Source organism: Myodes glareolus, chromosome 22 (assembly GCF_982192425.1).
Source record: "Myodes glareolus chromosome 22, mMyoGla1.1, whole genome shotgun sequence".
In the NCBI taxonomy this organism is placed as follows: domain Eukaryota; kingdom Metazoa; phylum Chordata; class Mammalia; order Rodentia; family Cricetidae; genus Myodes; species Myodes glareolus.
This window is the reverse complement of record NC_142047.1, coordinates 22651217-22675039: the sequence shown is the minus strand read 5'-3', so window position 1 is coordinate 22675039 and position 23823 is coordinate 22651217. Positions and strand designations below refer to the sequence as shown.

General features: G+C 43.7%; 1 protein-coding gene across 2 annotated transcripts; it reads left to right on the top strand.

Moving 5' to 3' along the window:
- LOC125396680 (liver carboxylesterase 1-like) lies at positions 1-23040 on the top strand. 2 transcript variants are annotated; one of them, XM_087900166.1, is made up of 14 exons: positions 1-158; positions 3026-3233; positions 5608-5752; positions 8498-8631; positions 10700-10853; positions 13941-14045; positions 15140-15244; positions 17242-17280; positions 18676-18816; positions 20291-20371; positions 20634-20781; positions 21210-21341; positions 22236-22308; positions 22604-23040. In XM_087900166.1, the coding sequence occupies exons 1-14, from the start codon at positions 107-109 to the stop codon at positions 22776-22778; spliced, it is 1692 nt and encodes a 563-aa protein (XP_087756292.1). In that variant the 5' UTR covers positions 1-106; the 3' UTR covers positions 22779-23040. The 2 variants fall into 2 exon arrangements, with proteins under 2 accessions (XP_087756292.1, XP_087756293.1); XM_087900167.1 differs by having other exon boundaries at positions 4-158; positions 3029-3233.
- Positions 23041-23823: the final 783 nt, after the last annotated feature.

Here is a 23823-nt window from a genome sequence, read left to right as displayed (position 1 = left end):
ACTTCTGCGGGGTGGAGTTTGAGACTCGGGGCGGAGACGGAACATCCTTTAAGAGGAGCACAGAGAAGTCAGAGCTGGAAGAACGGTTGTCAGGTTGTCATCCACGATGAGGTTCCACGCTCTGGTCCTGGTTTTACTTCCTGTTTGCCTGGCTAATGGTGAGTCCCCTGACACACAAATATGTAGAAGCCCTGTTCCGGGGAAGAGGTGGGCAGAACTGCAGGGGATGACAGGGTTGGTTCTGTAGCACAGTTGATCCTCCAAGCACATGCTTGAGTTCGGGGCAGTCACGTACAACCCGCCTTGGCCATGAGAGATGATACAGAAGACCATACAGTCCCCGAGACCCTGCGGCAGGCGCCAGGCTCAGGAGGCCACGGTGCTTATGGCAGAATTCACATAGGGCCGTTCAGGGAGATCAGATTATTTCCCCTTTGATCCCCAGTCTATTTCTAGCTGGATCATGAAATCTCTAACATAGATCTTTAAATTTTTCTTTTTAGTAGAATATGAAAGCATGGACCAGTAGTTGGAATGTGGGCCTAAATTTAGCTTAGGCTTTAGGCTGTGCATCCTTTAGCCAGGTGTTTTTCTGTGTCTGGGTGACCCTATTTCTAAAATATGGGTAGTAATAATGCTTATCTTATTAGGCTGTTGTGAGGAGAAAAGTGGTGCTTTTTTCTAGAACACTTAGATCATGCTAGAGAAGGATACCCACCCAGGACGTGAGTGCTGCCAATAGGCATCCAGGTCATTCAGGAGGTGTGGGGTGGAGAAACGGTGGGCAATGGCCTTTGTGTTTCTCCTGAAAGGAAGGGGAAAAACAGAAAAAAATTGGTGTGTAGGACAGGCTATAGAGAGTTATCTCAGAGGACTTTGGGGGCACACAGGCTGCTTCTACTTCCTGGTGTTCAGTTTTGGGTGAGCAGGACCGCTTAAGGATGGTCCAGGCTATGAGACCCAAGTGAAGCTGGTGATGAGCTAGTGAGCTATCAGAGTCCTGGCAACCCAAGCCTCTTCTGGATTTCAATCATCTTCCTGGACATATAGCACCATGAGAGGCTGGGATCTGAGCGCAAGGCAGAGTTGGGAAGGACCCAAATTTGGAGCGGGATGCTACTCTGGCGATGCCAATCTATGTTTGCCTTTAGGAGCTCCCTAAGGCTGCTTTCACATCCCACTCATTCACCACTTAAGTGGGCATATTGACAGCCACCTGGCAAGGCATTGAGAAACTGCCAAGAACTGGAATGCATACGTGGCACACAGCAAGTGCCCGATATGTGAACTTGTGTACACTCCCTATTAGATAAGCCACAACTGCTCATGGTCCTTCCTTTGCTCCTCCTCAGGGAATTTATTCCCCCCTCTAGGATGCTGACCACAGACATACAGGACTGTTGGTGGTAACCATGGAGCAGACATACGAATTTGTCACCTCCCTTTTAGAATTTCTGGTATTAACTATTGTGTTCTTAGACTATTGGTGGGGCGATGTTCTCTATCTTAGACTGAAAACATTATAAATCAGAATACCAGAAACTGGGGACTAACTGGGCATTTTTTCCGTGAACGTTCATAAGAAAGATATTTGTAAAAATTAGCAGTAACCATAAAAAACGTGAATATCCTTAGCATGTTACTGACCATGGGCACTATGAGACTTGGATACTGTTTTTATTTTCGATTTATACTAAATCACTTACTCAGTATATGCTGCCAGTCCATATATTACATAATACTTTCTTCATCAGGAATGTAGTTCATTACTATATTTGTCACTACAAGCGATTGCTAATTATAAAAAATTACAAGAAAAATTCAGAGCGAACAAGAAGAATTAGAAGTACAGATATTGTTCTTTAAACCTCCCCCATAAAGCATGTCTAATACTTGGACTATTCTTCTCTTAGGCCAAATCTAGATTGTTTTCATCTCTGCCCACACATTTTGGGAGAGATGTTGACAATCTACCTGTCTCCACAGCAACTGGGAGGACAGGAGTCAGGATATAATTCCCTGCAAATGATACCCTGATGCTTAGATTACTGAAGGCCAGACAAGGACGTGTCAGGAGTGACCATAATGGAGTCTTGGAAGAGGATGGGGTTGAGTCAGTGTTCCCTGCAGGTAGAAGCATGGCAGCGAAGAAGCATTGTTTTCCCTGAGATAATCTCGTCACGAGCACCCAGAAGCCCGATACCCAGTCTCTACTCTCAGCATGGCCCAGCTCAGAGCTAACAGAGGAAAGTTCTAGAATTAAATATTTTGTCCTCCAGCACACTTGTTGCATATTATTGACCACAAATTAATCTCAATCCAATGCTAGACTCTATCTGCTCACCCCGGGCCATCTTCCTCATCTTCCTCTCCTCATGGAACTCCACTTGGTGGCTTCATAGTCACCTGCCACCATTCCCAGCCAGGCCCTGTGCTCTGGCCTCTCTGGGTCGTTACACAGTCTCTGTTCTCTGTTTTATACACTTTCTCATCTTACCTTACTCCCTCTCTCCCCATCTTTAAATATCTAGTTCCTCCACGATCACACCAGTTAGGAGGCCTCACTCCTTCTGACTCCTATAGCCCTTCCTGTCTTTCCCCAGGATAAAACCTCTTTCACTCCAGAGCCAGGGCAAATGTGTCTGTGGCTCTTCCCCTCCTGGCCATTCCTTCAGGGACAAGGGGATATTCTTCCTGGTCACCCTCTCGCCCATCCTGCCCTGGGATCACGATAGATAAGTAAATGCTCCTGGAGGCTTTTGAGAGAGACACTGAAGGTCTTGTTCAGTAGAAGTTCTCTGTTTACAACCACTTTGCCTGAATAGCTTTATACCTCCAGTTCTGATTTATTCATTCTGTCATTCTTATGAATTATTAAGAGTTATTTTCTTCATTTTACGTGAGAAGAAAGCATGGCCTGGAGAGTTGAGGTGACTTACTCAAGGTCACAGGCATAGACAATGAAAAAACTGGAATCCAGGTCTGGTCTTTGCCCTTTGATGTGTCCTCATGTTCTCTTGTCCAGCAGGACACTCATCCTCACCACCCGTGGTGGACACTGCTCATGGCAAAGTCCTGGGGAAGTACGTCTCCTTAGAAGGATTCGCACAGCCTGTGGCCGTCTTCCTGGGAGTCCCCTATGCCAAGCCTCCTCTTGGCCCTCTGAGGTTTGCTGAACCACAGTATGCAGAGCCCTGGTACTTCGTGAAAAACGCTACCTCCTATCCGCCTATGTAAGCCTCTGGGGTGGGCCTGGGTCTCATCCACAGGGACATCTCTCTCAGTGACACAGAAAGACGTCAGGCAGTTCTGTGATCAGCTGTTTTGTCTGGCGTCCTTAAGAGCCCTGTAGAAATTAAACCAGTGTAGAACTGTCACAGTTTCTTAGATCCCGTATCCACCATGTGCTTCTTGAGAGTCAGGCATGCCCTGGGAGTTTGAATCCATGAGCAAAGAAAACAGTTATCTTCATTAATCTTGCTGTTAAGAGACAACAAGTAAACTAATAAATTATTTAGAGAATATGCTAGAATATGCTCAATGCTTTGATGAGATAAAGAAGTTGAACAGTAAGATTCTATCTTAAATGTTGGTGGGCTGGTGTTGGGGAAGAATGGATGTGGGTGAGGGATAATGGAGGTTCACTGTAAGTCCAGTCTTGCTAACTAGTCACAGGCTGACTGGTGGTCAGCGTTCCTTGTGACTGTGGCCCATGTGTGAAGAAAGCTGGGTACGCCATGTGGTCTGACTGTCACTCCCCAAGAAGTTTGGGCACCTGCCAAAGTCAGTTCAGACGCTGTCCATCTTCTCAGGACCTTCTGGAGGGTTCCAGAACCCCACTTCTTTTGGTCTTCTAAAGTGTCTTTCCCTTTAAGACAACACTTAGTCTTTTCATTTCTTGATTGCAAGTATAAAGCAAGCAGTTTGCAAAAAATTGTTGGGAAATACAGGAAGCGGAGACAGAAAAACAAACCGCACCCATTTCGTAACCTAAAGAGAACTGAGGGCTTTTCTGTTGTACTTTCTTGCCCTTGTCTTTGTGGTACAATTTCTTCCTGATTATACATAGAGGCACTGTGGCTGATTCTTTATTCATTTATAAGAATATAATCAGTATCAACATCATTCCATAGCATAATTATCACAGCCTGATGTTAAGGAACTGTCTTAATTTTGCTATTGAAATATAGTTTATTTACTCAATTTCTTTTGTGGGGGTTATTGAGTTGTTTTTGATATGCTTGACAAAATGAATAAGAATATTGTGGATATGTTTTAGCAACATAATTACACACTTTCATGAATATTTCATCCCCAGCAATGACATTACTGAGTCAAATAATATGTGTTTTTGGCTCAATTTCCCTTCATAAATATTCTAAATATACACATTACTTTCACAGATATATAAAAGAGTCTTTAGTTAGCAGATGTTTGCCAATGTTTGGACTTAATCAAAGAATGCTTGTTTTGTGGTTACTGAATAAGAAAAACAGCAATATAAAATCATAGTAATAATTTATAGTATCAAATCTTTGTGTTATAGTTACCTAAATTACTGGTGATGTTAAACTCTTTTTCCTCTTTGATATTTAAAAATTAAAACACATTATGAATATTATTCCTCTTGCTATTGTTGACATAGGGCACACTCACCAAGATGGAAAACAGAAATTCCTCTCTAGTATCTCAGAACCTGCCACTTGACTATTGGACTCAGGGGATGTTGGTTATCCTTTACCTGGGATGTAAATACTATGCTTCCCTCCTGCTCGTGATATCTTGGGCAGTTTCTCTAATCAACCTGTGCCCCTCCTTTCTCATTTATAAATCGAGGACATGAAAGAACACACTTTTGGCAAATCTGGAGCTCAAATGAGTTATTGCATAAAGGGACTCTAAACGAATGCCAATTTAAACCAACTAGGAGAACTTAGTTCTCATTAAAAGTTACAATCTGAGATTAATCTCTAAGACCTCTAATCAGGGAAGTAACCAATGGTTACTGGGGCAGGTGAATAATTAGAAACTTAGCAGGCCAGGGCTACAAGCTCCCACAAGGCAGCATTCTTCTCATATGTACCTGGAAGACTAGGAATCAGAGCAGGAAAGAAATTCACCCAATGTCACCTAGCACCTTAGTCACTGAGGCAGGATGAGAACACAGCTCTTTGCCCCACAGAGAAACGACCCCTGACCTGCCATGGGCTGTGAGTCATTGGAGGTAGCTTTCCTGGTTGATGGAAGACGCTCAAGAACTGTATCATATTCATGTGGTAGAGAAGTAGGCCACAAAGCTTAGCAGAAGAAAGGCCATCAGACAGAGCAGGGAGTGACATCTCCCAGAGCAAGTTAGTGTGTGAACAGCTCCTTTCATGGAGTAAGGCAGCCCGAACAACTCCAGGAAGAGGAGTGGTGCCAGGTCCTCATCCTCTGCAGATTCAGGAGACTCGACAGCATCCCAGGGTTCCTCGGGAACCACAAAGACCCTCTTACCCTTGATACCTACCTCATTTCCAGGTTCAAGCTTCGTGGGGCAAAGCTGAGCCCCAGGTGACATGCCCAGTATCTGTCTGGTGGACCTCAGATATCCTCTCTCCCTCTCAGGTGCTCCCAAGATGCTACGGTAGGGAAACTACTCCATGATCTCTTCACCAACAGAAAGGAGAGCATCCCTCTCCGATTTTCTGAAGACTGTCTCTACCTAAACATTTACACTCCTGCCGACTTGACAAAGAACATGAGGCTGCCGGTAAGCATGGAGACCACTTATCTGGACTTGTGATTTCCAGCATCTGACTTTTCTGTGCAATCTGAGGAGGATGAAGGAAGCTGGGTCCAGGGGCTCCATGGGCCTGGATTAGTCCAGAGATCCAGAGCATTCTGTAACTATTGGGACTGCAGGTGTTCCTTCCCTCATGCTGTCCCAGAGATGTCAACCAGACTGTAGTAGAGACTGCCATGCATACCTTGCTCTTTCAAGTTCTCTGACACCAACAGAAAGGCAGTGACTAGTCTTAGTTACTAGAGAGAGAACATAATCCTCAGAGCAGCGTAGGTATAATTTGAAGCAAATTAAATCTGGGACGAATCTTAGAGAAAAATTATGAACTTTTTATTTTACAGAGAAACTGAGGCAATAATTGAAGAAAAAAAGACATCAACCATTACTGATAGAGGACAAGAGATTGGGTGTTCTGATCACCAAACCAGTGTCTTTGTCATGAGCTAAGCATTATATGAGGCTTTCCCACAGCACACAGCTATCTCTTCCCCAGCACACAACTATCACATGTAAAACCTTCTTCTGTCCTATGACAGTGTGGAGGATGCAAAGGGGGAGTGTCAGAAGCATGGTGGACAAACATCTGGGACTTAGCTGCAGCTCATTTCCCTCCTCATCTCATCACAGGCTGATGACCCAGGGAGTTAGAATTTTCCAAATAAATAAAGGACCAGAAATGGGATTGGCTATTAGTTGGAGGCTGAAGTTGAAGGGGCTGCTGGAACAGAAGATGACTCATGGGGCGGAAGAGGTCAGGGTATCATGACCTCCCTGAGATGTGCTGGCTTTTAGCCTACAAGTGAAGGGAGAAGTTGTGACTTTTGAATTCCTGTTTTGTTCTGTATGTGCTTTGAAACCACAAGGAAGTGGGGACAGAGCTCACTCATGCATGCTTCATCTTCTATGTGCACTCAGGGTCCCCATACACAGCCAATTTTGAGGTCAGTAAGAGGAGGTTCATGGGCCATTCTCACAGCCTTGCCTTCTAGTATTATAGGTGTGGATTAGTGTCCAGACTGCTCCTACAAAGACATCTACGTTCTTGATTTCTGGAACAAAGGATGGATCAGGGACACACAAATAGTGATAGAAATAGAGAAAGTTTATTATGAAAAGTACTGCTGAGAATGAAGTGAGCTGGAGAGCTGGGAGGGGTCTGAGGTTCAGGGGCTTTGAGCCATGACAATCTTTCTTTCATAAGTCATTTGCATGGTTGTTCACAGCCTGGCTTTGCCAGCATTTGAAGATCACTGGGCTTGGCTTCCACACAGGCTGTTTTTTTCCCCGTGGTCAGAAGGGTTTCCAGTTTTCCTCTGCCATTGGATTCTCTCATTTATCAATCTTGATTCCTCTGGAGCACCCCTCTCTATTCTAATCTCCCCACCCTGAGAGCTGTGATCCCTAGAGCACTTTTTTGGGGGGACTGAAAGATGCTGATCTGTCTTTTCAAACCTTCCCAGTGCCTTTGAGGGGTGTAGTTCTCACCTAAGACAGATCTCAAACTCTTCTCTACTTTATCAGTTGGAGTGGAGACTGAACTTCCTGTAACAGAAGTTGACTGGAATCCCTGAATCATTAGGGATATAGTTTGAAATTGTCATATTCTAGAAGACACAAATTTTACATGGTTATTAATACCAAGCCTAAGCAAGACCAGCATGACAGCACCAACCAGTGGCCCCAGAAAGGGTAAGAGCCTTTCAAACCATGGCACGACTGCCCTGAATCATCGATGTGATCTCTGTGTTATGTAGCTTACTCTTTAGAATGTTGTTGAAACAACAGGAACAAATGCCTTCATGGTTATATAATGAGAATGTGACAAGACACAAAAGAACATTTTAAAAGCGTAATCAAAAGGTAAAATATATTAAAAGAGAGATAGTGTACGTTTATTACCACTGAATGCCAACAATAGTATAAAAAGAAAAAAATGATGAAGACAATTATAAAATAAACTAGGGTTACAATGTTCTCAAGTTGAAGAATCCAGGAATTGAATGACACCAAGAATGGATAAGAAAGTCATTTCTAATGCTTGGAGGTCAGTTCTTGATATATGCCACAAATTGTAAGTTTTTCTTTATTGGCAATGTTATAATATTATTTAAACAGTCTCATGGCCTGGCATGGACCTTTGAAACCTTAAAACTCAGGTGCAGTGAAGTATCTACTCCCTTCTATCCTACCTTCCCTAATCCTTCCAAAGCAGTTCCACCAACCAGGGACCGAACATTCAAATATATGAGCCTATGGGAGCCATTCTCATTCAAAACATCCCAGCAGGAATAAAAGGGTCTTGAGGTAGTCACTACACACAATGTAATTTCACCCATCACTACAGAGTTAACTGATATGGAGTATAAACTCAGGTAGATGAAGAGTCTGGGAGTGAGTATTTGGGAAAACAGGACATCCTTGGTCCTTCCTGTGCCTGCAGTGGTGCTATTAATGTGAAGAACATTAGAATACATGACGCTCAGGGTGGGCGTGAAAGGCATGCACTCCCGGGAGACATAAACTTGGACGGTGGTCCCAGCACTGATGAGAGGAGATGGAAGAAGATGCTTTTTGTTGCATCCTTGCTAGGCACTGACAGACTTTGGGCACTGGCCTTTTTCAGTCAGGGTGGGAAAAAGACAACCAGAACAGACAGTTTCTAACGGCCTTCCTAGTTCTGCTTCTTATGGTCCTTGCTGCTGTGTCCTGCAGGTGATGGTGTGGATCCATGGAGGTTCTCTGGTGGTGGGTGGGGCATCCACCTATGACGGACTGGCCCTCTCTGCCCATGAAAACGTGGTAGTGGTGGTCATTCAGTATCGCCTGGGCATCTGGGGATTCCTCAGGTAGGTCACCAGAGACTGCACAGTAACTCCCATAATGGTCAGTTTCATACTGATGGTACACAATAACAAAGAGGTGAATTTAGCTCTTTGAGAGTCAAAGCCCAAGATCAAGTGACCTCATGGTGGCATCTGCTGAGGCCCTTTATTAGCACTGCCACACTGTTAATGCATCAACATGGAGTCTTCCAGTTAGACACCTAAATATGTATCATGGTGATATAGGAAACCAAAAAGAGGAGCCTTGTTACCATAAGAGCATTCTCACAGATACCTTCCAAGTGCAGTACCTGAAGACCTAATCACCTTCCATTTGGACTTGTATATTACAGGATCCATCACTGTATATTCTTGCTGCGTTGGGGGGGGGCAATAAGCCTAGGTAGCACAAACCACATCTAAGTCATAACAGCTGCCGATTCAAAGACTTTAGGAGCCAGCAATAGTGATGGGATCTCTCATAGAGCCATTTGCTCAACTCTTTCAAAAAGCATCTGCTCCCTTCATTATTAGCCTCACCCACCTCCTCCTTCCCCAGCCAATGCCTGTGAATCTGCTCTCAAATGTTTGTACTGTTTCTCCTGCTTTGGTCCCTACCCTGTGATGCCCTGACGTGTTCTCTATGGCCCGCTCTTAGTGTTGTCCCTTTTGAAACACTCACCTCTTTTGACTCATGCTGGTAGCACACTGCATTCCTCTATATTCGTGGTCACTGCATAGCACAGTGGTTGAATTGTGATCGAATACTATACGTATTCTCACAGGAAAGGAAAGGAGGGCCGGTCTCCTGAATGAGCTTAGTGAGTGTTCCTGCAGGCATGTTTTCATCTACCCCCGCCCTCCAGGCTGCCATAGAGGCCAACTGTGACCTCCATTGGTACTCCTAACCACATGGGATTCACTGCATCAGCCACAACAGTCAGTCGCTACTGCCCCTTTGAGAGAATTCTTCTCCTGGCTTTGGTTATGCACCATCTTGTTTGAAGCTCTGTCTCCCTTCCCAGTGAAGCTCCGAGTGATTCCAGCAGTCCATGCCCTCACTTATCCCTTGAACCCCAGACACTCGCCTTTAGCTCCCTTGTCTTATTTCCCTGGGATGTCTACAGAATGCCTTTATGGTGTTCATGGAACTGTAGACTCCATGTATCTCCCTAACAATGATATCTCTTTCCTCCAAGGTTCCCTGTATAGCTGCTGACAGCTCCACCTTCCCCTTTGTTTGAGAGAAAGGCCTCCTAGAAACCGGATTCTTCTTTCTTGCCCTCTCTTCATTTAGTTCCATATCAAATTTTCTTGGTTTCCTTTGAAATATGCTCAGAATCTAGCTATCTTGAATCTATTTCTTCCTACTCATCAAAGCCCTATGTCTTTGCCCTGGATATCTTAACCATTTATTATTAAAATATTGCTAATATCATGATTTGATTACATGTACGTCAGAGTGAGTTATGTCTTACCACTGAAGAGGGCTCCCACTTGGTCTAGGTCTACAAGGACATACAAGTCCTAGCCAAGGCTCGCAGTGCATACTTTTCCCACATTACACACCAGTTTCATACACAGCTTTGTTCTCATGGCCCTGAGGCCTTTGTACTTGGCTCTGCTTCCTTTGTTTGATAACTTCTGAGATAGATGTGTTCATTCTATTCAGGCCTCGATTAAATGCCAGTGCCTCAAAGGATCCCTCCATGGACATGAAATCTTACATTCTTTTTCCTCAAGGCCTCCTGCTAGCTCCTTTGCTCATTTTAATGTCCCCCACTAGATGGCATTATGTTCTCTTTTCATCTCGTTCTGATTTTTGGAAGTTTTTGTTTAGTTTTCAGGTGTGCTCTAGGTCTTAGACCACTCTGGGGTACATAATGATGTCTCAGCACACACTTTCTGGGAGAGGAAAGCCCCACGTAGAACAATGCTATCAGGATTAGCGGCAATGGAGGCCTCTGTGTCTGTGTCAAGCATGCAGAACAAGACTTAGTCCTGAAAGCTCACGCTGAGCTCCTGGTCAATCTGTGGTCTTTAGAACCAGTAGTGATATATCTGTCCATACTTGCACCCTATTTTCTTGCAGCACAGGAGATGAACACAGCCGGGGGAACTGGGGCCACAAGGATCAGCTGTTTGCATTACGCTGGGTTCAGAGCAACATTGTCAACTTTGGAGGAGACCCAGGCTCTGTGACCATCTTTGGAGAGTCAGCAGGAGGTGAAAGTGTCTCCGTTCTTGTAAGTGTCCCCGGCACCAGGCCTTATGCCAAGACTTTATGTGGTCACTAATAGGATCTCTTGGAAGCCAGTCAATCCAGCCATGATACTTTTGCTCTCGAGTTCAGTTTACTTATTGTACAATATCAGATAGTGTTGAGCAAAGGGTCAACTTTTCCTTGACCCCAGAAAGCTTAGCACTGAGGTTTATGTAGTAACATCCAATTCTGTCTGTGCCGGTGACATACCCATCTTTTCTTGTAGATGCTCTTCTTCTTTGCTAATCACTTAGCATTAGGACGTTACCAGTCTAGGGAACTAGGGGTTGATAGAATACAAGTAGGGAGAGGCAAAAAAAAAAATGAGTTAGGCAGAATGTCATTCAATGGCTACAAGACAGGTCTCTGTGTTGGGGGGACTTGGTAACAGACAAGGGTTTCCTCCAGGTGATATGAGGACTTTTCTATCCTTAGAGGCAGAGCACCTGGGTTTGAGGAACGAGAGGTTGATAAGGGTGGCTGAGGGGAAGAATGAGCCACGTGACAAGTGGAGAGTAGAACAGAGAATGTGGGACACAGACACAGTCCAGGGGACAGTGATGTGTCATGTTGGTGTGGAAATGGGCTATGGACACTGGGGATGCAGAAGGTGTTGGGAGAGGTAAGAAACTCCTTGGCTGCCTCAGGGAGGAGCACAGGGTTATCCTTATGGCCTCATTGTTCAAACATGTATTTGTTCCGTGGTTTAGCAGCTACAAAAACATTGAAATGTGTTTTTTAAAGTATAGTAAATGTTAAATTTCAGAGAAGCCTGAAAAATAAAGTCATCCAGTGTCCCACCACCCAGACATTGCCAGTGTGGAAATTTGACAAATATTTTTTAGTTTTTTTCAAATTTTATGCCTCTTCCCTCCTCTCTATATCCCCATCTCTCTCTCTTACCTTGTATTTTTTGAGACAGGATCTCACTACATAATCCCAGCTGGCCAGAAAGTTGCTATGTAGATTAAGCTGGTCCTGAACTCACAAAAACTTCCTACCTCTGCTGCGTGCATGCTGGGATTTATGGCACGTCATCACGCCTAACTCTGCCTGAATCTGTCTCCACTTCCTTATGGACCCTTTCTTTGTCGCCTATCTACAGTTTTTAACCACTCCCTTTTAATATTGTAATATGGTGTAAACATTTCCCCAAGAATTAAATTCTCTTATGTAATATTATCTTTTATAATTGAATGATATTCCACAGTTAGGATGAATTTTTTTACCTATCCAATCTCCTAATAATGAAATTTTGAGTTAACTTGGCACAGTTTTCTAGCAAGAGCCTACAGCTAGATGAGTCACAGGCCTTAGGGGAGAACATATATAACTGAAGGGCTCTCTCTCACCCACCAGTTCCCAAATAACCACTCAGAAGCTTAAAGTAATTGCAAACGGTTTGGTCTATTAGCTCAGGCTTATTATTAACTAGCTTTTATAACTTAAACCAATCCATTTCTATTATTGTGTATTTTACCTCAAGCTTCATGGCTTGTTACCTCACATCCTCTTTCTCTGGCAGTTGTTGGCATCTCCCTGATTCCACCTTCTTTCTCTCCATATCTCTGCTTCGATTTACCACCTGGCTTTATTCTGTCTGGCTATTGGCCAAATTAGCTTATTTATTAACCAATGATAATAAAACATATTCACAGCATCCCACATCAAACATACTGCTATTATTTTGCTAAATGAGCACAGTACTAAAGTAACCTCTAAGAATTTATCCTTATACCTACAGGTTAGTGCATTTTCTCAACCCTCACCAGAGAAGCATCTTTTTTTTTTTTTCAGTAGATGGTGATAAATGCAGAGACGTGAAACTGGTCAGGGTGCAGAGAATAGGAGACTACAGGATGTGCGGCAGCCCTAAATGGGTATCTATGTCATACTTCTTCTCCCAAGACTCAAGGATCATTGCAGAAGTGTGAGAATTGTATGAGCTAGAGGTGGTTGGTGACGACAACACATGGATAGCATGACAGGGCAGCTGCACATATTAACTCAGAGTAGTCATGACAACAAGCACAAGGCCTGTGAGAGCTCAAGGCAGACACATCTCAGCACCAAAGGGAAGGGTGGCATGGAGTTCTCCCTCTATCTGAGGAGCGATTGCAATTGATAATTACAAGAAGTGATAGTTTTCCTTAAGGCAGCAGTTCTCAGCCTGTAGGTCGTGACCTCTTTGAAGAGTGAATGACCCTTTCATAGGTGTCACCTACGGCCATCAGAAAACACAGACGTTTACATTATGTTCCATAACAGTAACAGAATTACAGTTCTGAAGTAGCAACAAAAATAATTTTATGGTTGGGGGTCACCACAGCATGAGGAACTGTATTAAAGGGTTGCAGCACTAGGAAGGTTGAGAAACACTGTTTTAAGGGGTTATCTCCTGGTAGGTAGAATAAGCTCCAGACTTCAAGACTATATGGACTTTGTGGGTTTAAAAAGACAAGGATAAAAGTTGAGCAGGTAGGGAAGAGGAGTGGGCCAGTGGGGAATTGGGAGAGGAGAGGTGAATATCATAAATAAAACTCATTGTATAAAATTCTTAAAAATTAAAAGAACAAATTTTCCATTATCACAAGGAGTCTTAGATTTCTTTTTTGTAGCTCCTTTATCATATACTTTTTATTTTTGTTCCCTTTCTCTACTTTGGTTCAAGCCCACAACCTCGGGCATATGAGGTAAAACTTTAGCTCTGCTCTTTTTGGGGGGGTTCAAAATAGCATTACATAAGGTTAATTCTAAGAAATAGAGATGCTTAAATGGATTTGAGGTCAGGGATTGCTAACACTCCAATAGTTTTGTCGTTATGATTGAGTACTTAACTTTCTGCTCTGCTTCCTACTCCAAACTCTGGTCCCACACCAGTTTCTCTTAGGAACTCAGCTCTAGAAGGAGCTGAGATTCCTGCTGGGATACACAGTTGTGTCTATAGTGTACCAAAGTACCAAAGTTCCCGGCTGAACAGCCAGGGCCAAGAAGCAGGTAAAGGGAGACTTCAAAGGCAAGAGAGTCACTGACCACTCTTTTGAATACAAGCTCTTCTTCTTCCTGTCAGATGTTGGTTCCTAGGGCCTCGATCTACTTCCACAGGGCCATTTCTGAGAGTGGCGTGGCCCTCACTCCTGGTATGGTCATGAAAGATGGCAAACCCATCGCTGAGGTAAGACCTACCTTGGGCAGCTCCCATGCCCTTTCTTCTGCTCTTTTGGAGTCCTTGACAGTCTTTCTCGCCTAGAGTTTCAGGTCTAAACCACATGAGGTCCCAGTGCAGAGAGAGGAAGTGAACACGAGCCCTCAAAAAGTACTGTTCACAAAAGGAAAAAAAAAATAGTGATCTCTGACAGAATCTCACTGAATATACAACCTACTAGTAAGGGTAGGCCCCATACGGGGCCAATACAAAATGAACCCAGTAACATTTTTGGAGGTGTGTGTGTGTGTGTGTGTGTGTGTGTGTGTGTGTGCGCGCGCGCGCGCTTTTCTTTGACCATTTTCCTATTTGTTGTTATAACCCTCCTCTTCATCGTCATCATTATTGCTACTATTATTATTATGAGATGTATTATTATATGTTATCACGAGAGAGAGCTGAAAAGAGTGTGAATTTGGGGTAGGTGTGGAGGTAGGAGGATCTGGGAGGAGTTGGGAGAGGGGAAGCTGGAATTGGAATATGTTGTATGACAAAATTAAAGATGCTCAAGGAATACCAGACATGAGAATGGCTGAGCCAGAAAGCCTGCAGTGCTCCACTCAAACCACGTCCTCTAAGTTTGGATATATCTTCATATAATTTGTGCTGCCTAGGCTTCCTATAAATTATGATGTATAGAGATATTAAACCTTCCTTCACTGGAACTAGCTTTCCTTACAAGTCAGGTGCAATAATCACCCTTATTTATTGGTAGAAAAATGGAAAGGAAATGACCAGAGAGTGGAGAAGGTTGTTGTGAGCATACAGTGAAATTTAAGGTCTCTTGTTCTTCATCTTGCTCTTCACTGATGTGTGTTAAGTCCTCTGCTTTGACAATGTGACCATTTTTAAAGTTTAAGTAACCGAGATATAGATATAATGCCATTATTTCAATTAGAAGCAGATGTCAGCCTCTGCTGGTCACATGCTGGTGGGTCTAGAAAATTTCCAAGGACTCCCTGCCTTCTTCAGAAATTGAAGCTGGCAGCAAACCCTTCCATCTACATGGATGGCGGGAAGGGCCATTGATCTTGACCTCTGCGGTTGCTTTTGATTTTGTATAGCAAGTTGCCATTGCTGCTGGGTGTAAAACCACCACATCAGCTGTCATGGTTAACTGCCTTCGCCAGAAGACAGAGGACGAACTCATGGAGATCAATCTGAAGTTGGTAGGTATGCTCTTCTGAGTGGCCCCACCTGTGTCCTTATCTCAGGACTTACCTATTTAGCTGTACCTTGCTTTGGGTGGTTTGGCTGGGAACGTTCTCATCTATTAGAAGTCTTTTGATCCAAACTTGGATTCTGTTATTATGAAATATCATTATTATAAGAAAGTCCAAAAGCAGCAGGGTGAAAATTGTGTAATAGGGCTGGGGATGTGACCCGTACTACAGCACTGGCACAGCCAGGGCAACGTCTTCAGCTCTTCAACAAAACAAAATACTACCACCGTGTAATAATCTATCCGAAAGAAATAAAACCATCCTATTAATGTTTCATGTCTATTTAAAAAATTTTAAATTTCCCATTCCACAAATAATTACTATTATGAATTTTAAGATGGGGTTATTAAGCACATTTTTGAAAAATATTGCGCTACAATTTATTTCACTTCTTAAAATGTTTTCTAAGTAATAAACTATTTTATTATTATTCCAATAATAATTATTTCAATAATTTATATTTTGTGAGATTCTTTTCCAATTCTGGGAGTAGACTTCCTATTCTTCCTTCCTTCCTTCCCTCCCTCCCTCCCTCCCTCCTTTCATCCCTCCTTTCTTCCCTTCTTCCTTCCTTTCTTTCTCCCTCTCTCGTTTTTCTAGACAGGGGTTCTCTGTATAATCCTGGCTGTCTCAGAACTCCCTCTACAGACCAGGGTGGGCTTGAATTCACAGATCTGCCTGCCTTTGCCTCCTGAGCCTGGGATTAAAGATGAGTGCCAACATGCTAGGTTTTTCCCCCATACTATTTCTTTATCTGTCTTCCATCCACCTAGTTATTGCAGAATTAAATGTGTTTGTTTATTCAAATATATTCATACATATGACCTGTTTGGGCCATAAAATGTTTCTTGTATTTATATTTTCAGGGCTGATCACTTGGTACTGGACAATCAATTGGTCTACTCTTCCTGGGGAAGATACCACCTCCCTTAGCTTCCAACTTTCCTCAGTTACCTATAGTTCTTTGTGTAGGGTCAAGGCATTATAGGCGTTATCCTATCCACTACAGTGGATGGATCCTAGGACTGATTCTCAGATAGAGGCCAGACCTGAGAGCTAAGTCATAGAATTGTGAACACTGCAGTCTTGATGAACACACTATAGAAAAGCATGGTTTAGACAGGTCAGTGAGATTATTAGGGTTAGGGTTTGCTAATGTAAGAGAACAAGAGGCAAGAGGCCTCAGACAGAAAGGAAAGAGCCACAGAATCTTCAGGTGTCTCATGTCTTGGGATGCGGCACTCTGGAGATGCTATTGAGAGTCTACACCACAGCTTTCCATCATGCTTTATTGGCATCTTTCTGAAGCACATTTATCTTCTTGTCACGTTAAAGACAGAGCACTTCACACTTACGTCCTATTTCCTTATAAACTGTCTAGTCCCGACATCTGATTTGAATTCTGTCGGATTGACAGTGTATGTATCTATCTTCGGACGAGTCTCTTAAGTTCAGGGTTATGGTGACTCAACTCACATGCAGAAGTCTGAGTTGAAAGAGTGAGAGCGGGGGAGGGTGGGAGAGGAAGAAACCAGTTCTCTTTCGATGGCCTGTTCTTCCTCCTGCTCTATCTCACCATTATATCCCTGCCACCAAAGTCATTTTATTGTTTCTTTTCTCCTCAAAGGAGAATTGGGGGTGCTGTTACCAAGGGAAACGGGTAGATAGAAAAGACAAAGAGTAGCCTAGGCGTAGACACTAGGTGTCTTACCCAGAGCTCCAGCAACCTTGGCTCTGAGTCTGAGACTCTGCCCCTTCGCTGCCATCTTCTCTCATCCTAGCCCATGCCAATATTCAGAGAATTCTGTGCAGTGCTCTGTTACCTTGGCCCCACATAAGGAGGAGCCAGGAAGGAGAAGCAGATACCTTAGGGATGAGAGTCAGTGGATCAGCTCTTACTCACGGCGGCCATCTCACCAAAATCTCTACCTCTATCTTCACAGAAACCTTTTAAGGTCAATTTATTTGAAGACCCCAGAGAGGTAAGGCCCTTTGCCCTCTGAACTGTCAGTTTTTAATCTTCTTAGTGTTACTCCATGTTGAACTATAAATGGAGAGTTTTCCTGGGTGGATTCCTTGTGTGTATCCTGCCGATGCCCTACGAGGGAAAAATCATTTTTCAGGGTAATATGAGGACAAGAGTGAAGTCCTGCCTGATTCCTACTGCAGTGCTCCCTGTCAACAGTATCCCCCTCCCCCCGCTAGATTCCCCATTCTTGTTTACATTTCATTCTTCCAAAATGGCACTGCTGGGGGGAGGCTCCATTAGAACCTTCCACTGTCTGTGGCACCTTCCATTTCAGTTTTGGAATGTGAGAGCAGGGGAAAAGAAGAGATGTCATGTGTTCAGATTTAAGAGGAAAATGAAGCTGACAGACGGTGAGAGCCTTAGTTAACAGCTCAGCATCTCCTGAAGAGGAAGGAAGTGCATCTGTTTGTCTTGCTGTGGGGAAGAACTGCACTGTGTACAGTGTGGATAAAGCTGGGCGGGATGGAGAGGCAGCTGTCTGCACACACGGGAGCTGGTTAACTTTTGTTTTGTTCTGAAGGTTTGGCTTTTCTTTCTTTCTCCTCCCCTCATTCTATACTTCTTTTTGGAGATAATGTCTCAGTCTCTAGCCCAGGCTAATCTGGAATTCAGAATGTAGCTCAGGCTCACTTCAAAATCATAGCAATCCTCCTGCCTCAGGCCCCTGAGTGTTAGCATTTCAGGCATGGGCCTCTAAGCCCAGCTCATGATGATGAATTCTTTTAAAAAACATAATGGAAAGCATGCTTGTAAGACTGAAGCCAAAAGGAATTTACAGTTGAGTTACTCAGATCAGGAAAATGTTAAACCTTTCCTCGTCATTGCATTTTATTAATGTTGCATGCATTCATAAACCTAAACAGCATAATGCATTTATAAACAGGAACTCCCACACAAATAAGAACTAATGGAAACTTTGTAACCAGAGGCTCCTAGGGTTCAAGAATTCTAACTCTAGATTTCTCCTTGGAGCAGAGACTCCGTATTTGCTAATTTTATATTTACTGCAGCTTTGAAGACATAGTTGCTATGAAGAGCAATATCTCCATATTTGTGTAATATCTATATGTATACACATGTATTTATGTGTAAATAAACCTCAGTTATTCTCATATCAAGTATATTTTAATTTAAATGGAGATGCTATGTGCACCCCTCCGCATCATTATTACGAGTTCCAGTTGGAGCTTTGCCCTCGTGTCTCAGCCCCCTCGTCAGGACTCCAAGTCTCTGTGACTGCTGCTCATAGCCGCCAGAGACTGGGTATTGGCCTTGCATTCACAAAGGTAGGGACGTAAGCATTCTCTGGGAGAAGTAATCACAGATATTGCATTGTTCTCTCCCCTAGAGCTGCCCCTTCCTCCCTACTGTGGTTGATGGATCGTTTCTGCCGAAGTCTCCAGAAGAGATCCTGGCTGAGAAGAACTTCAAAACTGTGCCCTACATGGTGGGCATCAACAAGCAAGAGTTTGGTTGGCTTCTTCCACTGGTAAGAAAGTACAGGCATCATGCAGACACACTCTTCCACCCAAAGTCATTCAAGGATTCCGTGTTTACTACCTCTTCTCTGAGTTCAGAGAAGTTGAACTCATTGTCCTGAGTAGACACTGCCATGAAAATCTTCTCCAGGATGGTTCAAATATCTCCTGGAGGGTTCAGGCCTCAAAGACCTTGTCATGTATCTCATGACTACTCTGTCTTCCTATTAAGGGGTCCTGAATTGACCCATAGAGATATTAATTGTGCCTTTCTCAGAAGGATGTCCAGACATGGAAAGGAGCCGGAGGTTCAGGAGAGCTGGACCTGGTATAACTGCTTCCAGTTTGCATGTGGAATTCCAGGTCCTGTGCATCTCCACACATGATCTAAGGCCCCTCGGTGGACAGTTAAACCAGATGCTAGTTAAAGCAATAGGATAGGATTTATACAGTAATGACTGCAGTAAGTTAAACAGTCTAGCATGACTGGAACTTACATCTCTGACACTAAGAGATATAGATGACTCCAGGGTGAGCTGAGCACAAAGAGGTCACTGCAGTTGAGCCCAAGTGGCTACGCCCAGGCTTTGTGAACTAACAGTCACCTGCAGGACAACTGTCAAACCTTCTTCATGATAGGACTCAGGATTGTGAAGTGAAGTGCTCGTGGAATTCAAATACCTTTCCACGGAGACTGGTAGTCTGACCAAGACTTGTCTCCCCCAGTATGTTATTCAAACATGCTTTGAGTTATTTTTATTTTTTAGAGACTGCTTCACATCTTGAGAAAATATTTTGAGTCTAGGAGTCATATCCCAAGTAGGGAAATGGTCAACAATGGAAGCTTTTTAGAATGACTGCATCTGAAAGCGTCACATTTTCTCAGGCAGGCGTTGTAGGAGGTTCTGCTTATTCCAGGGTGTTCCTTTGGCAGCTGTGCTACTTAGCCATGTGATAGTCCTGTCTCAGAGTGCAGAGGTCCGGATATGACCAGAACATGCTTAGAGTTCGGCAACTCTCACTGTAGGGGGATTTCAGAGGTCACCAAGAAGACAAGCATTGTGACTGATATTGGTTTCCTCTGTTACCTGAGTCTGAGGAATGTGTATTCTATGGCCTTTGTCCCTGAGTTCTCTGCTTCTGCATATAATACCATTGGTTAAATTTTCTCTCATCAACTGGAGAATCAGCATTCCCCATAGATTAACATGTCAAACACACACACACACACACACACACACACACACACACACACACACCACACGTGCATGAGCTTCTGTATGCATGTGCTTTAGTATGTTTTGAGCTTCTAGATGTAAGTCCTTTTGTCTCACTGATTTTTTTTTAACTCTTGGAAGATCTATGTTCATTGAGACCCGACAAAGAAATTTCATGCTTTTAATTGAGTTCATTGGTTTTCTTATTGAGTTCTTTCTGTTAATTCTTGAAGATTCTCAAGTACTCAATAACTTTTTTTTTCAACAGATTATGGGGTATCCACTCTCTGCAAGCAAACTGGACCAGAAGACAGCCACATCTCTTCTGAGGAAGTCTAGTCCCTTTCTCGTAAGAAGCTTATGGAGATTGTGAGAATTGATGGAGGTGCACAGAAGGGCTGGGGGCTCATCTCAAATAACAGAAACACCAATGGCACAAACATTTGTAGGCTTGGAGTTCTGTCTCATTTTCATGCCTTTAACACTTCATCAACCTAGCAGAGACTGAAGGGTTAAAATAAGGTTCACGATCAACAAAGACTTATAAACTGGCCAAAGAAGTCACATTGCTTGCCATTTAGGGTAGGGGTTACTTCCTTGATTCATTTCAGAATGTCCCTGAGGAGGTGATTCCTGCAGTCATTAAGGAATACTTAGGAGGGGCAGAAGACATTGTCAAAAACAGAGACCTGTTTGTAGACTTGATCGGAGATGTGTTATTTGCCGTGCCATCTGTCATTGTGGCTCGTCATTACAGAGGTAAGACCTAGGGGTTGTGTTGCAGAGGGTCGCTGGCATCAGTATTAGTTCTGACCCATTTATCTCCTAGCGTGGATAGATGTGGACACTGCTGAGAGTTAGGTCCTAAGTCTTGGTTCTACATGATCAGGAATGGGTACTGTCCTGCTGTGTTATCTGCTAGTAAGTAGCTCATGTTAAGGGAAGGACCCAAATGCATGCAGTTAATTCAGAAGGAGATTCTGAAAAACAGCAATCAGGAGACGAGGAAGTCACCCAGGAAGGTCAGGCGGCTCATGGTGACACAATGCCAAGCACGTGTTCAGCATAGATGGTGGAAGCTGGAGAGTGCCAGGGAACAGTCAGGAGCCCCTTTTGGAGCTGGGAGCCTGGATACCATCCAGATTTATGCCTCCACATGAATTGAGCATGGACCCGTGTCTTCTCAGATGCTGGAGCCCCTGTCTACATGTATGAATTTCAGTATCACCCAAGCTTCTCTTCGGATCTGAAACCTGAGACGGTGATGGGAGACCATGGGGATGAACTCTTCTCAGTATTCGGTGCCCCATTTACAAAAGGTAATGGTTCTTTTTTAGTTATGAGCCTGGAATTAAGAGGCCCGAGCGCCAGCATTTTTTGGGTAATTTTGAGAGTGTTTCACCTCTTTGCTCTTCGTTTCATGGTTCATCAGAATGGAGCTGAGTTTGCTTGAGCAGTCTCTAGCCTTTCCCTGCACAATGGGCATGAAAGAGGGCTGTGTTTGTGTTTTCAGCATATAGTCTCTTAGAATCCTGACCTGTAACTTCATCTGCAGGGCATTGCTTGAAAAAGAGAGTGCTGGTAGTTTCCTACTCATAGTGGTATGGGAAGGTTAGAATTTGCATTAACCTTGAGTTGGGTATCAAGTGTTTATCCATATGTCTCTATATATTTAAAACTCACATATTTTTAGCTTATGCACTATTTGAATATTTTCACAAATGTCTCTCAGCAGTTGCATGTGACTCATGACCTCTCTCATGGCACACCAGTCTCTCCAAGCTGAATTACTCATGAGGATGTTCACATTTCTCATATATTTCAGACTATGAAAAGTGCGTGCGTGCGTGCGTGTGTGTGTGTGTGTGTGTGTGTGTGTGAGAGAGAGAGAGAGAGAGAGAGAGAGAGAGAGAGAGAGACTTAAAGAAAGACCCAACAGTCAATAGCAGTCCTACGAGGTAGAGACAGCCTGCTGGAATCTCGTACTTATGGGAAAAGCTGAAGATGCAGCATAGAAAGCAAAAGCATCCAGCTTACTAATGAACCACATACACATTGCTGAATGTGTGAAATTTGTCAGTATTTTATTCAAATGCAGATTTTTCACCCAGTAGATATGAAATAAGAGTGCAGAATCCACCACGGTAAAGGCTTGCATGGCAGTGATGCTGTTGCCATAGGAACAACTGAGGGCTTTATCCTCTTCCTCACAGGGGGTGCCTCAAGTGAAGAGATCAACATTAGCAAGATGATGATGAAATTTTGGGGCAATTTTGCTCGGAATGGGTGAGACTGGTGGACAGGGTTAGTGGGGGAGGTAGGATGCTGGGGTGGGGAGGGAACCCATGGGAAGTGGTGGCCTGTATAATTTAAGTGGACAAAGGCCTGAGCATATGACCATAGTACTTTGACAGTGAGGGCTCTCTAACAGTGGTCAGGCTAAGTAGATGGAGCATTCTTCATCCCCAGGGCCGTAAGTCCCATGGCAGCAATATACATCCATATACTCAAGATCCATCCAATTTACAGAGAAACATGGGAACCACATAGCAGATCTGAGAAACTTTGATTTTGATTCCAGGAACCCCAATGAGAAGACATTGCCTGCATGGCCAGAATACAATCAAAATGAAGGATACTTGAAGATTGGAGCAACCACTCAGGCAGCCCATGGCCTGAAGGATAAGGAAGTGGCATTTTGGACCAAAGTCTGGACCAAGGAGGCGGTGGAGAAACCCCTACAGGAAAAGAATTGAACTTTCAAAAGTGGGAAGCCAAGCTAGCTTTTTGGGGAGAGCAATGCAGCAAAGGCAGAGTTAGATCATGTGGTTTTTGTAGATGAAAAGGCTTCTTATTGTGGGGACTTCAGAACTGTGTGTGATAGGACTTGGGAAGGCAAGAAAGATGGGATGGCCCTATCTCATGGCCCCAATTTACAGAAAACTCTAGCTCTTTTAGAGACCAAACCAGTGTCTGTGTCATATCTTTGGCTCCAAATAAAAGTACCCTTTTCTGGCAGAGGAGAATGAAGGGACTGAAAAGTGAAAATGATAAAAACCATCGTATGAAGACAACACCACGTGTGTATATGTGTGTGTGTGTGTGTGTGTGTGTGTGTGTGTGTGTGTGAAGGAAGAGTCTCCCTGAAATATGGATGTAGGCAGGGACTTCGGAGGAGGGAGGTGTGAATAGTAATTAGCTCATCCTTCCTCTCTGGATGGAAATGCTCTCCTGCACGTTTGGAGACTGACTAGACACTAGAGTTTACTAAAGTGCTAAAAGCTGCACACGGGCTACATCAAGGGTATAGAATTTCTGGGAACCAAAGACCCAAGAAGGAGATTCCATCCATCACAGACTCTTCTCCATGAGGGTCTGTCAGGTATCCATGATCGATTGGGGACAGTAGAATGACCGAATAAAGATTGTTCCTTGGGGTTCAGGTTCAAAACACTTCACAGTGACTGGAGAGATGACCCAGCAATTAGCAACACTTGTTGCTCCTCCAGAGGACCTGGGTCCAATTCCCAGAACCCACATTGTGGCTCACAGCCATCTATAATTCCAGTTTCAAGGGTTCTGGTGCCTTTTTATGACCCCTGTGAAAACCAGGCATGTACCTGGCACACAGGCATAAATGTAGGCCAAACTCTCATACATATACAACAAGCAGACACCCAAACACTGCGGGCCACATAGGAGCAAATCCTATGCCAATTGGAGGGCAAATAGCAAGGTGATCTCCCTTTGGTTCTGGTGAAGACTTATTAAGAACACAAAAAGGAAAATGGTGACAATTCA

Bases quoted from the DNA above. Each gene is read 5' to 3' on its own strand.
- LOC125396680 (XM_087900166.1), top strand. From the start codon at position 107: ATGAGGTTCCACGCTCTGGTCCTGGTTTTACTTCCTGTTTGCCTGGCT. The intron at 10,854-13,940 runs GTAAGTGTCCCC...TCTTCCTGTCAG, and splicing joins GTGAAAGTGTCTCCGTTCTT to ATGTTGGTTCCTAGGGCCTC. The intron at 20,782-21,209 runs GTAAGACCTAGG...GTGTCTTCTCAG, and splicing joins TGTGGCTCGTCATTACAGAG to ATGCTGGAGCCCCTGTCTAC.